The 12412-nt window shown below is 44.6% G+C and overlaps 1 protein-coding gene across 1 annotated transcript in view; it reads left to right on the forward strand.

Annotated features, from left to right (window-relative positions):
- Positions 1-668: 668 nt before the first annotated feature.
- LONRF1 (LON peptidase N-terminal domain and ring finger 1) overlaps positions 669-12412 on the forward strand; it is a 38873-nt gene continuing 27129 nt past the window's right edge. Inside the window, exons 1-2 of the mRNA XM_045997995.1 lie at positions 669-1462; positions 12234-12352. Coding sequence (XP_045853951.1) covers positions 748-1462; positions 12234-12352 — 834 coding nt within the window. The 5' untranslated portion in view covers positions 669-747. The remainder of the gene's footprint in view (positions 1463-12233; positions 12353-12412) is intronic.

Here is a 12412-nt window from a genome sequence, read left to right on the forward strand (position 1 = left end):
GGAGTAGGCTCAGGAACGTGGATGGGGTCATTTCGTCTCTAAAGTTGACCTAGCCTAGACTTGAGGAGGCACTAAGTCATCAGACCGACTTTGCGCGTTCTTAGGTCCTCTGCCTCTACATGTCCATCTGTAACTTGGGTGTAAAGAAAATGCAGACCTGCACCTGACATCTTCACCGGGAAGCTCCCACCGGCCAGGAAGAGAGGGCGGGTCCCCACTCAGGACGCCAGCCATGTCAGGGGAGGGCTGGCGATCTGGGCTTTAGTCCCAGGAGGCCAGCCGCCGGCAGATAAGTACCGACCAGGCAGGCATTAGGAGAGAAGCCTTGGCAGGTGAGGGTATGCATCCCGCGGAAAGGCGAGGTGGGTGGAGGCCCGGGCTCCTAGGGGCTTTGTTCAATTACAAGCCAGGCCCCTGTTTCGGAAGAAGCCAATTAGATCCCCGCTGGGGGATCATCTGACCTCGGGTTCCTCCCCAGGAGGGGCTTCGGAAGGGGCGGGGCCAGGCGGTAGGCTCCTCTGGGACCCGCGGCGCAGGCGGTGCGGGGGAGTCCCGGGCGCTTCAGCGAAAGCTCCGCCTCGCCCCGCGCCCGCCAGGCCCCGCCCCCGGGGCTTCCCGGGCGCGCGCCGCCCCGCTGTGTCCGCGCGCCACGCCCCCCAGCTCGCGGGCCGCGTGCGGAGCCGCGCGCCCCGGAGGCTCCGCGACCGTGGCGGCTGGCGGCGGTGGCGGAGCAGCCCTCCGCGGGCCATGTCTTCTCCGGACGTGGCGAGGAGCTCCCCGGGAGGGAGCCGGGAGATGGCCCCCACGCCGCGGAGCCGGGGTCGGTTCTGGGAAGTGGGCGGCGGCAGCGGCGACCGGCTGGAGCGCGCGGCGGCGGAGTCGGAGCGCTGGGAGCTGCTGCTCCGCCGCGGCGAGCTGCTGGCGCTGGGCGGCCACCTGAAGGGAGCGCTGGAGGCGTACGCGGCGGCGCTGCGCCGCGGGGCCCCGGTCAGGCCCGAGTGCCTTGGCACCCTGGTGGACTGCCTGGTGCTCAACTACCGGCTCCGCCACGGGCTGGGCTGGAGCGCGACCCTGGCAGCGGGCGCAGACCTCGGCGCCGGCGGGCTGCTCAGCTGCCTGGGCTGCCGGGGCTTCCTCAGCGAGCCGGTGACCGTGCCCTGTGGCCACAGCTACTGCCGTCGCTGCCTGCGGAGAGAGCTCCGCGCCCGCTGCCGCCTCTGCCGGGACCGGCTGCCGCCTGCCGCCGCCACTGATGCTGAGGGCACCACCCCGCGGCCGCCGCCTCTGGCCGCCGCCATCGCCGCCTCGGGCTTCAGAACCAGCGTCGTCCTCAACCACCTGGCCGAGAAGTGGTTCCCGGGCCAGCGGGAGCGAGCCCGCGCGGCTGGCCGGCTCGGGGAGCTGCTGCACCAGGGGCGCTACCGGGAGGCCCTGGCCGCTGCCTGCGAGGCGCTGCGAGCAGGTGACCGCGCGGGGATGCGGCGTGGGCCCGGCCAACCCCACCCTCCTTTCCCCGACGGCCCGGCTACCCGGAGCTCGTCTGCGCCCCAGGGAGGCTTCGCTGCCTCCCCGAGGCCGCCTGAGTCCCGCTTGTAGGGTTTCGGGGTTCTGGAGGGTGTGGGAGGGGGCGGCGCCCCGGGGTGCTTCGGTCACAATGGGGATCGCCTTCGGAGCCGGGTGTGACGCGGCGCGGGGAGGGGCGCACAGGCTCGGGGTTCCCTCGGCCGCGGCCTTGCGGTCTGGAGGGAGCGTCCCGAGCGGAGCGGGTGGTCGGGGCGAGGCCGCGGGAGCGCGGGATGGGGTGGAAGTTGGGCGAGCCGGAGCGACCGCTCGCTTCCTGCCGCGCTCTTTCCTGTAATTGGCCCGCCGGGCCGGGTCGGGCCGGGCCGGGTCCGCCGCGGGCACACGACAGCCGGGGCGGGGAGGGGATCCCTACGGCCGAGGCTAGGCGTGCAACGTTTACGGTCGTGCCCCACAAAAGTCACTAGGGCAGTTGGAAGCCGCGGGAGGGCAGAATTGCATAAGCTGGGGGGGGGGGGGGGTTGTGTAACGGGTGACGTCCGGTGGGCGTGGCGGGAGCTCGGCGCCGGCACCCAGCTCCGGGAGGCCCCGCGGGCCACTGGGCTTGGGGCGGGTGTCGGAGCTGCTCGGGGGTGTCCAGGCTTACCTGAAAATGACGGTTTACCTCTCTATTCCCAGATCATACTTATTTCGTAAACACACGTGGCTTACTCTTCGAATACCCCTAGTTTCACGGTCAAGATGAAGAGGTAGTCTCTGACGAGTTCTTAGACACCCTTGTTTGCCTTTCCACTCTTGATCAAGATGTGGGGAAGAGCCTTTTAGATCTTTGGTCTGTTTCTTCTCCTCCAAGAAGCAGTTTCGGCTTCCTAACCTAGGTTAGCACTTTTAAGATGGTTTTAGGCTGTGGAAAGGGACACTGCCAGACTCGTCTAGGGAGAATAAAGAGTTCTATATATCGGTGGTTCCCCCACCCCTGGGGGCGGGGATTTTACCCCCCAGGGGGCATTATCTAGGGCGGTGTCTGGTAATACCTGGAGATATTTTTGATTGCCACCGATTGTGGGAGTGGTGCTGGTAGGGGCTGGGGATGCTGCTGAACATTGGAGAGAGCCCTGGACAGCCTCCCACACAGTTATCAGCCCCCAGATGTCAACAGTGTCACTGTTACATCTTGTGTTAAATAAAACTATTTCAAAATTGGTGACTTTATTGGCATGAAATAATGCTGGAGAGAATAATCCTGGAGAAAGACATCTAAAATATAAACTGATATTAGGTATCAGGTAAATTTATAAACTGTTTAACTGAAACTCTCTCTGTGTGTGTGTGTGTTTATCCTAAGTGCTTAGTCATTTCGAATAGTGACAGTATATTATTTAATAATACCTTTAGAGTTCAAAACATAAACTTGGCATATTTTTGTAGTCTTTCCAAATCTTTCTGGGACGTGTAGGCAGTTATAAAATGGAGTAGAATGATAGACCCAGAACAAAAGAGAACTAGTTGGAATACAAAATTCTGATACAGACAGCTCCACCTTTCTGGGTAGAGTTTGAGTGAGGAAGTGCAGACCATCTAGGCCATGGTCCTCATTTTTAAAAAATGAAGCCGAAGCTAGGGCAGTGAAATGACTTGTCTACAGTCACACAGCTAGCTGGTTGTAGAGGCAACATGAACATTAGATCATCCGTTTCTCCTAACTGTTGCACCAGGGTTGGTCCTGGCTTTATAGCTCAACCATTGAAAATGTTTAACCAATTTCCAGGGGAGTTTTCTTTGTCACTAGTATAAAATAAAGGCTGAAACTTACTGATAGCGCTATACCGCATTAAATACTGCACTCCATAAGAATTTAATCAGGGACTTAATAAGAATTCAGGTCTGAGTCTACAGAACAGTGAACACATTTACTAATTTAAGGTTTGGCTTAATGTTCTATAACCAGTAATCTTTTAATTAAGGACAGTTTGGGCCTTGGATTAAGGATATTATTTTCGACAGAAAAAAACCCATTATCTGCTTTCCTTTTGTAAAGACAGTTTGCATGGTCAGCACATGGGAATTTTGCCTGTTTAGCCACTTAATCTTACTCGTGTGGAACTAGAACTCAAGTCTTCTTTCACCTCATTAACCTATTTTTCCCTCTTCTGAGGTCTTTGAAAAATCATTAATTTCATACTCAAAAGTGTGTCTCAATGTTAGTAACAAGGTTAAGTTTTTCGATCCCATAAATTTTTAGTGCAACATAGGAGGGGGAAAAAATCTTAGAGTTTAACAAATTGTAGTTGGTGAAGTATAGATATCAAGTGTCCTAACAATTTATGGAGGTGAATAAAAATGTTCAGTAGAGTTATAAATCTGTAGTTAGGCTTTAACTTTTTCAGTGTCAGCTAGTTAACTAGATAGGCATTTGAAATGTGTTTATATAATTGTACAGTTGTAGTTCCCCATTCTACTTTTCATCATTGAAAGACCTTCCCTGTAATTTCTTTGTAGAATTCTTATCATGAAAAACTAAATGCTATTAACTAGAAAAAGAATCTAGTCTGCAGTTAGCCCACACCTGTTCCAATTTATCCCTGTTGACAAGAAAAGAAGGCTTGAAAACCTTTTTCCAAAATCAGAAGTTTCCCATTGAGATTACATAAGTTTCTGTTGAATTGAAATATATTTAGATAACATTTAATCTATTGATCTTTTGGTATTAACTCAGATGTTTCATAACTTTCTGTCTCTTTAGGGTTATTGTGTAAAAGTCTCTTCTGTGTTGAATCTTTATACTTACTGAAATTATCCCAGTTTGCTATGCTGTTTTTCCTTTAATTTTAAATGAATTTTTACACTGACTTGCCTCCTCCCCAAATATACCCCTCTCTCCCAAAAGAAGAGAAAAGAACATTGTAAATTGCAGTTTGAACTGTTCTTGGTTTTTTTAAGAATGTCATTCAGGGGAGAACTGTTTATTTAAAATACTTGTAAATTTTTGTCTTTAGTATTATTATGTAGTTCTTGCATATTATCAAGCATTAAAAAAATTATTTAATCATTTGATCTTCACAAAGAATCCTGTGGAATACCCTTACCTCAGAAGGAAATTGAGGCAGCTGTCATTCGGGTGCAGGGTGGCCTAGTGGTTAAAGCTGTACACCTTGGCAGCTGACTGACTGCCTGGGCTTGTGTCCCAGCACAGCCCTCCACTTACTCTCTGACCTTGGGCCTGTTGTCTAACCTTACTGTTTTGGTTTCCTTATTTGAAAAGTGAGAATAATATCTGGTCGATAGATAACTTCCAGATGGATAACAGTAGGTTAACAACGACCTGGGGTGTTAGAAGAACTGAGATGTAAAATGCTTTGAATCCTGCCTGATAGAGTAATGCCTAGTAAATATTAGTTAAAAAATTTTAGGGGTGCCTGGGTGGGTCAGTGGATTGGGCATCTACCTTATGCTCAGGTCGTGATCTCAGGGTCCTGGGATCCAGCTCCTAATTGGGGAGCTGGGCTCCCTGTTTCTCCCCCTGCCCCCTCCTCCCCCTGCTCATGCTCTCTCTCAGGCTCTTGCTCTCTCTCAAATAAAATCTTCAAAAAGTATATTTTTTAAATGTAAAAGCTGTGCTGCAACTAGATGATTTAGCTACAATTAAAATTAAATTTTATGACATCAAGTCCTGTTCTTTTCGCTCTCCCATATTAATAATATTACCAGAGTGAGGGTTAAATCCCAATTCTAGCCTATATATGTGAGTTAGTAGTGACATTTTAGCATCCATCAATAAAGTACAGATCCTGAAAGGCTTTAGTTATAAAAGGATGAGCCAAATTGTAGGTAAATGCTGAATACACTTACAGAAAATGTAAAGGTATTTAGTATCTTAACTAGGTTAAGGTGAAGAGATTTAAATTGATTTAATCAGTAAACTTAGTATGTCCTAACTTAATATGTAAAACACTTGAAACAGTAAACATTTACATTTGTATGGTGTTTCATAGTACACACACTATTTTCTTTTCCATTATCTTAACTGATCCTTACAAAAGATCATGTGAGGTAGGAGGGCAACTTGAGCATTCCTAGCTCAGAGACTGAAGAAGAGAGCTCCAAGAATTTTAAGTGCCTTTCTTGAGGCAAGTAAATAAGCAAGTTAGAACTGAAAGCAGAAGCACCAAGTGTGTGGATGTTGCATTTAAGACTCAAATTGATTTTAAAAATTAGCATATAAATCCTGAATCTCACGTATTCTTACTCGGCAGGTTTTTACTGAGGACTTAACTACATATGTGTTATGTTTTAGTTGCTGAAAATAGAGAAGTGGACAAAATAAAGACCCTGTCCTTATAGAGTTTGTATTTTTTTTTATTTCATTTGAAATCATAGCAAATTGGTATTTATTGAAAAGGGGCTTATTGCTTACTTGACCTCTGACAAATTGAGCCCATATGCAGTACATTTCTGATTCACCCTTTTTTAAAATCAGAAGTCATGTTAAGGATTTTTGTGATGCCTCAGGGTCATTACAAAGACCAGTTACAGTGGCATATTCTTATTGATGTAGAAGATGGGAAAACAGGTTATATAAATATTAAGTGTTCATTTTTTTCTTTGTTCATCAAACAATGCAGAATTTACCAAAACTCTTGTTATATTAGATTTCTAGTTATTTGTATATTAACCTTTGGTGTATTCAGAATTTGTTTTTCTATGTAGTGGACTGTTCTAAGAGGCTTAGATACATTCAAGTGAAAATTTAAATGGGTTTATATAGTATTCCATGCCTTGCATTGTAAAGATATTTTTCAAAATTTTTACTATGTTTAACTGTAGGTGAATGACTTAGACTCTAAAATGCAAGACAGAAACTTCTGTTCAATTCTCCCCCCTCCCCACCTTTGGTAGGATGGGATCAGTCTGGTTTGTTTTTTTTTCCCCCTTTCCCCTCCTTTTGTCCAGTTTGCACTACCAGTCCCTAAAGATGTTTGTCGTGCAGCAAAGGTTTATTTGGGGGAAAAAAGGGAAAACACTCTAATACCTTGTATCGAGAGCTAATCTCATTGCTATTCAGCTTATTTTGAAACATCTTATAATAGTAACAGTACCTATTATTTATTATTTGTGTGCCAGGCATTGTGTTAATGTCTGTGTAGTCTCACAACAGTCTTACGACGTAGGTGTCACCAGCATTGTACAGGTGAGGAGCCGGACGATTAAAGAGTAAGGTAAACTGTTCAACCCGGGTTCTAAACCCAGATGCTCTGAATCCAATGGTTAATGCCAGACTATTCCGTTCATAGTATACCATTAATGAATCACTAATAACTTGTCAATTGGTGGCTTTCAGTTTAAAGTTTATTTTAGAGAGAACATAAGGTTGGGGGGGAAGGGGCAGAGGCAAGAGGGTGAGGCCAGAGTGCATCCCAAGCAGACTCCTTGCTGAGCGTGGAGTCCAGGTGGGGTCCCGATTTCAGGGCCCTGAGATCATGAGTTGAAATCAAGTCGGCCTCTTCACCCACTGAACCACCCAAGTGGCTTCTATGATAACCAAGCCCTACCATACTGAACTTGAAAAAGTGATAGAAGCAAAGAAATTTGGCATTTTGGTTGGCCACCGAGGTTGTTGAAACAGCTCAACATACAAATCTAAGAAAAAGGCATTCAGAGGAATGAGTAAAAGATTATGAATGTGGAATGTTTATTCTTATGCATAAACAATGTAGCCAGTAAATATATAGTTTTAAAGGTCAGACTTACTGAAGAAAGGCACATTAGAACAATGCTTTTTTGTATTTTTCTAGGAAACAAAAATACACGCTTGTGGGAATGTAAAAATAAGTTTTTGTAAAAGGGCTAACAGAATGTACTGAAACTTTGTATATATAATTTTCTACATAGCCATTCAACTTTCTAGACAGTGACTAAGGAAATAAACAGATTTGTAAAGGCATACAGATAGATGTTCCTTGTAGTACCTCTTTTTTAAAAAAAAAAAATTATTTTAGAGAGCACACAAATGGGGAGGTGGGGCAGAGGGAGAGAATTTCAAGCATGTTCCTGCTGAGTGTGGAGCCTGAGGCTGGGCTCCATCCCAGGACCCTAAGGTCATGACCTGAGCAGAGATCAAGAGTAGGACCATCAACCAAGCCACCCAGGGGTCCCTGTAGTACTTTTTATATTAGCAAACATTAGAAGTAAAAATTGCTGAGTAGTGTATTTTGAAATAGATTGTGAATATGGTAGGATATTTTGCAACCATTAAAAACCATGTGGATTTAATTACAGTGACCAAAAAGCAGGTTGTAAACTGTATATAGGGTAGAGTTCATAAAACTGTAAAATTAAAAATGTAATCTACACACATAGGAAAAACTGGTCAACACTGGTTCTTTATGGTGGGAAAATTTCTTAATATGTAGGTTTTTCAAATTGTATAAGTAAACATTTTTATAATCTGAAAAAAGTTTCTTGAAGATGAGCTAAGGAAACTACCTTAGGATTGGAACAAGAATGATTAATGGGGATTCTGAAGAACTCTCCTCAGCCCCTGAAATGCCTTGGGCGGTTAAGACCCGGTTTCCTCAGATGTGAAGCAGAATTTTATCTCAGTTTTTTTATTTGCCTGGTGACTGGCAGTATTACTCCGTCTAAGAGAAGAGAAAATGGGAGCATGAATTAAGGAGCATAAGGGGACAGATTTTAATGAAGTTTCCCTTGTTCAGCATTTAGCAAAGCCAGGATTTGAGGACACAATGACAGGAAATAATGGAGGGAGCTCAAAAATAGATTTTAGACTGCAATGCACATACAGTGAAGGAACACAGTCACAATAGCCAACATTTATGTACCAAGCCCTGTTCTGAGTGTTTTGCATATATTAACTTATTCTTGAGTAATACTGTGAGGTAAATACTATGATTTGCGGAGGTGAACAGCAAGAACTCTGGAGCCAGACCGCCTGAGCGAGAATCTTGAATTCACCCCTTCCTAGCTTTTTGATCTTGGGCAAATTACTTAAACTGTGTTCAGTCTTCGTATCTGGGAAAATGTGGGCCGTGCCAGACCCGCATAGGATTGTTCGGAAGGTTGCAAATCTTAGGAAATGGTGTTTCTTAAATAAAAATAAATTTTGGGAAACACCCTCAGTTTTGTAGCTGAGGAAACAGGTACAGAGGTGTTTGGCTGTTTGCCCCAGGCGTGGTGAGTAGAGGGGCCAGAAGTTGAACCCAGCAGTGTGAGAACCTCAGAGCTCCTGTTCTTGATCCTTAGTGATGTGTCAAGTGAGGGCAGACTCAGAAGAAATCATCTTGAGAAGGGATTGGTGAGCTGAGTCCTGTTGGTTGCAAAATAGTCCCCCAGACCAAGGGGAGGTGCGGTATTGAAGTAGAACTCTGCCAAGGAGAGAGTTCTGTGAGCAAAGGAAGGAGGCGTGAAATAGAATGGCAGACGTGGGGCAGGCTGAGTTTAGGTATTACTGGAACCTCAAATGGGAGCTGGATAATGATGGGAAGTGAGGCTGGAGAGGGGCAGGCGCCAGGTGTGTAGGAATTTGCATGTCATACTAATATACCCATCTGATCTGGATGGTGAGGATATAGGTAGAGTAAGACTGGAGGCAGGGAGAGCAGTTAGCAAGCTCTTGCAAAAATCTTAGAGATTTAGATCCAGACCCTTAAGTAAGGCTGTTAGCAGAAAGATTGGAAAAGACTGGGGTCAGATTTGAGAAATATTATAGGAAGTAAAATTGACAAAATTGGGGATTTGATTTGGGAATAGAGAATACAGTAAAAAGACGTTTTTGTTTTGTTTTTTTGTTTTTGTTTTAAGATTTTATTCATTTGAGGGAGAGAGCACAAGCGGGGGCGGGGGCAGAGGGAGAGAAAGAAGCAGTCTCCTCACTGAGCAGGGAGTCCACTCTGGGGCTCCATCCCAGGACCCTGGGATCATGACCTGAGCTGAAGGCAGACACTTAACCCACAGAGCCACCCAGGTACCCCAAGACTTTTTTTTTTTCCTTTAATGGAAATGCACTGAGTGTGTGGAAATTATAGCAGGCAGTTGGAAATTTGGTGTATCTGAAGGCAGGCTGAAAAGCTCAGAACTGAAGATAAAGACTTGGGAGTTAAATCATGCTTTTAGTACAATTAGCCCAAACCACATCTTTGTATATCTTCACTTTTTCAACAGATTGGGTCCATTATGTGCCAGGCAGTAGGGTGCCCACAGTAGTGGCCTGAGAGGCCCCTCTCCGACAGTGTGCTTGATGAGGTGACTTGTTCACACAAAGGTCCTCAAGGCCAGGTGGAGAACATACTGGGAACATTTGTTGACCCTTTCAGACTTGAGTTACTAACACAGCTGGGCTGATAGTTGTTTTTTGGGGAGTAAAGGAGAGTGGTTTATAGTTACCTTTTCTGTAAACGTTTACATGGAGGGCAGACATTGTATACTTTGATGATTCCAGGGTCTCAATTAGTGCATTTGGCTCTTTTTTAGAATTAAGGGTTTGAAATAAGTGGGCGGAGTGACCCCAATCTCTTAAGAAGCTTTAGGAATTTCAACTCCCTTGATGAGGTTCCCCCCCCCCTTTAAAGTCGTTTAAAATAATTATTCCAGTAACATTTGATGTTCTTAATAAAAATGTTACCTATGAAGTATGAGGGAGCAAGACTTTTAAAATCTAGCCCTCTTGTCATTTTATGTGTATCTTTTCTCTTCTCCAATACATACTAATTTCTTAGGCCCGCCTTTAGAGCATCTCAAGAGCCTGAGTGTTTTTGTGTTGAGAGGAGAGGGGAAACGGTCTTTTTTTTTTTTTCCACTTTGGTCAGAGTGGAGAAGTGTGATACGTTGTCAATGACAGACGTGTCCTCAGACACTTGCTACAGTGCTAACCCAATGAAGCTGTATTCAGTAGTGAAAGCACGGATAAAAGGGTTGGATATTCAGAAGTTTGGAACCAAGAATGGAAAAGGCTGCTTGCTGCCACAGTGAACTCCCTCTCTCTGAGATGCAAAGAAGAGGGGCTCAAGGATGCTGTTGGAAGCACCCAGCTCTGGGCAGGCAGTCCTTAATGGGTCCGGGTTCTTTTGGTGCTTTTGAACTACTCGTTCTTGGACCATTTTGGCACGCGCTGCTCTCAGTTTTCTGAACTGCAGTTGTTTTTGTCAAATCAAGATTACATGATCCCATTTCATAATAAAGTTTTCTAATTGGATTTTAAACTCCTCAAAGACAGGGGTAAAATAAAATCTTCGAGCACCAACAGGGTCAAGTTTTGTGCCAGGACTCTTCATTCTTGATTGATGAATCCATATTGAGCTTTCAGTTTCCATGTGTTTTTATTCAGAGATAATGGTTTCCAGTTACATTCCTTTACGAAACAAAAGACAAAATATTCTAGATGTGTCTTTTTTATTTAGGAAGCATGAAATACTTTCTTGGAATATTTCATTCTTCATTGAAAATTTCCATTGGTATAAATTCGAAGGAACAACATAGTTCCAATTCTTAAGCATCAGCTGAAAAAGGCCAGTCTCATTGTCGGGAATTCTCTGTAGGAAAGCAATCATCTAAAAAGTAAAGTAAGCCAGGGAGCTATTGAGGGGTTTTATGACCGTTTTATCTTTTTTTTTTTTTTCAATGAGGCATTATGGGTCTTTACCCTCTTCACAATGAATGCCTTATTTCATAAGCATATATTTTTGAAGGGTTCAAAGATGACTAGCTTTAAAAGAGTCAGATTAATTTTGTCTATAGATGTGCTGAAAATCAGTTTCTGGCTTAGACTTCGGATTTTGAATCTATGGACGTGTAACAGTAATGGTAGTATCACAGATGGCTGCCTAACTGAAATTCTGACCGCCACTGGGTACGAATTGGGTTTCTCAAGTCCAGAGGGAGAGGACGGTAGTCAAAATATCAGCAAAGCTTTTTTCTCAGAAACATTCGATATTAGATCTGTTTGGCGATGACAAAATATCATTTGTGCTAATGGCAGGGATTAAAATTTTGACATCTTAAGTTATCAACCCATTTCCTCCAGAATCAGGACCACTGTATACCCTCCTAAGGTGGAGCCTTGGTCAATCTTTGTTACTGTGGAAATTGTGTGTGGAGTAGTTGCACGTATGGTTGTTTGTGAGGATTTAGAAATTAAAGTTTAAGGGGCGCCTGGGTGGCTCAGTGGTTTAAAGCCTCTGCCTTCAGCTCAGGTCATGATCCCAGGGTCCTGGGATCGAGCCCCGCATCGGGCTCTCTGCTCCGCAGGGAGCCTGCTTCCTCCTCTCTCTCTGCCTGCCTCTCTGCCTACTTGTGATCTCTCTCTGTCAAATAAATAAAATCTTTAAAAAAAATTAAAGTGTAAAAAATTAAGATTTCCCATAAAGAGGCAAATCTTCTAAACATCTAAGATCTGGTTTTCAGGTCTGTATAGAATGCCCTTCCTATTTTAAGAAAACACTTGTTTTCTTAGAGGTGATTATTTGCATTATAAAATATTTTCAGTACTTAAAAACCATCCTTTCCTGTGCTAAACTTATCTACATATAGTCTTAACGATTAAACTTCTAGATAAAATTCAACACTTACATGGGTTGCACCTATACTCTACTTTGGTGGTTATTAGCTGGAATCACTAAGTTAGTTCTTAATCTAATTTGTATTTTGTGGATCTGACAATAATATTTTAAAAATAAACCTTTATAAAATATTTGTTTCAGAGCCCAGTGATGTGACTCTCAAAATTTACCGAGCGGAATCATATGCTGGTCTCCAAGAGTTTAAAGCCGCCATAGAAGATTTAAATGCAGTCCTCTTTCAACTGCCAAATTGGCCTGAGGTAAAGTTACTGTTTTCCATTTACATATTTAAAAATTTCACCTGTAAGGAACATGAATTC

This window comes from Meles meles, chromosome 2 (assembly GCF_922984935.1).
Source record: "Meles meles chromosome 2, mMelMel3.1 paternal haplotype, whole genome shotgun sequence".
NCBI classification, from domain to species: domain Eukaryota; kingdom Metazoa; phylum Chordata; class Mammalia; order Carnivora; family Mustelidae; genus Meles; species Meles meles.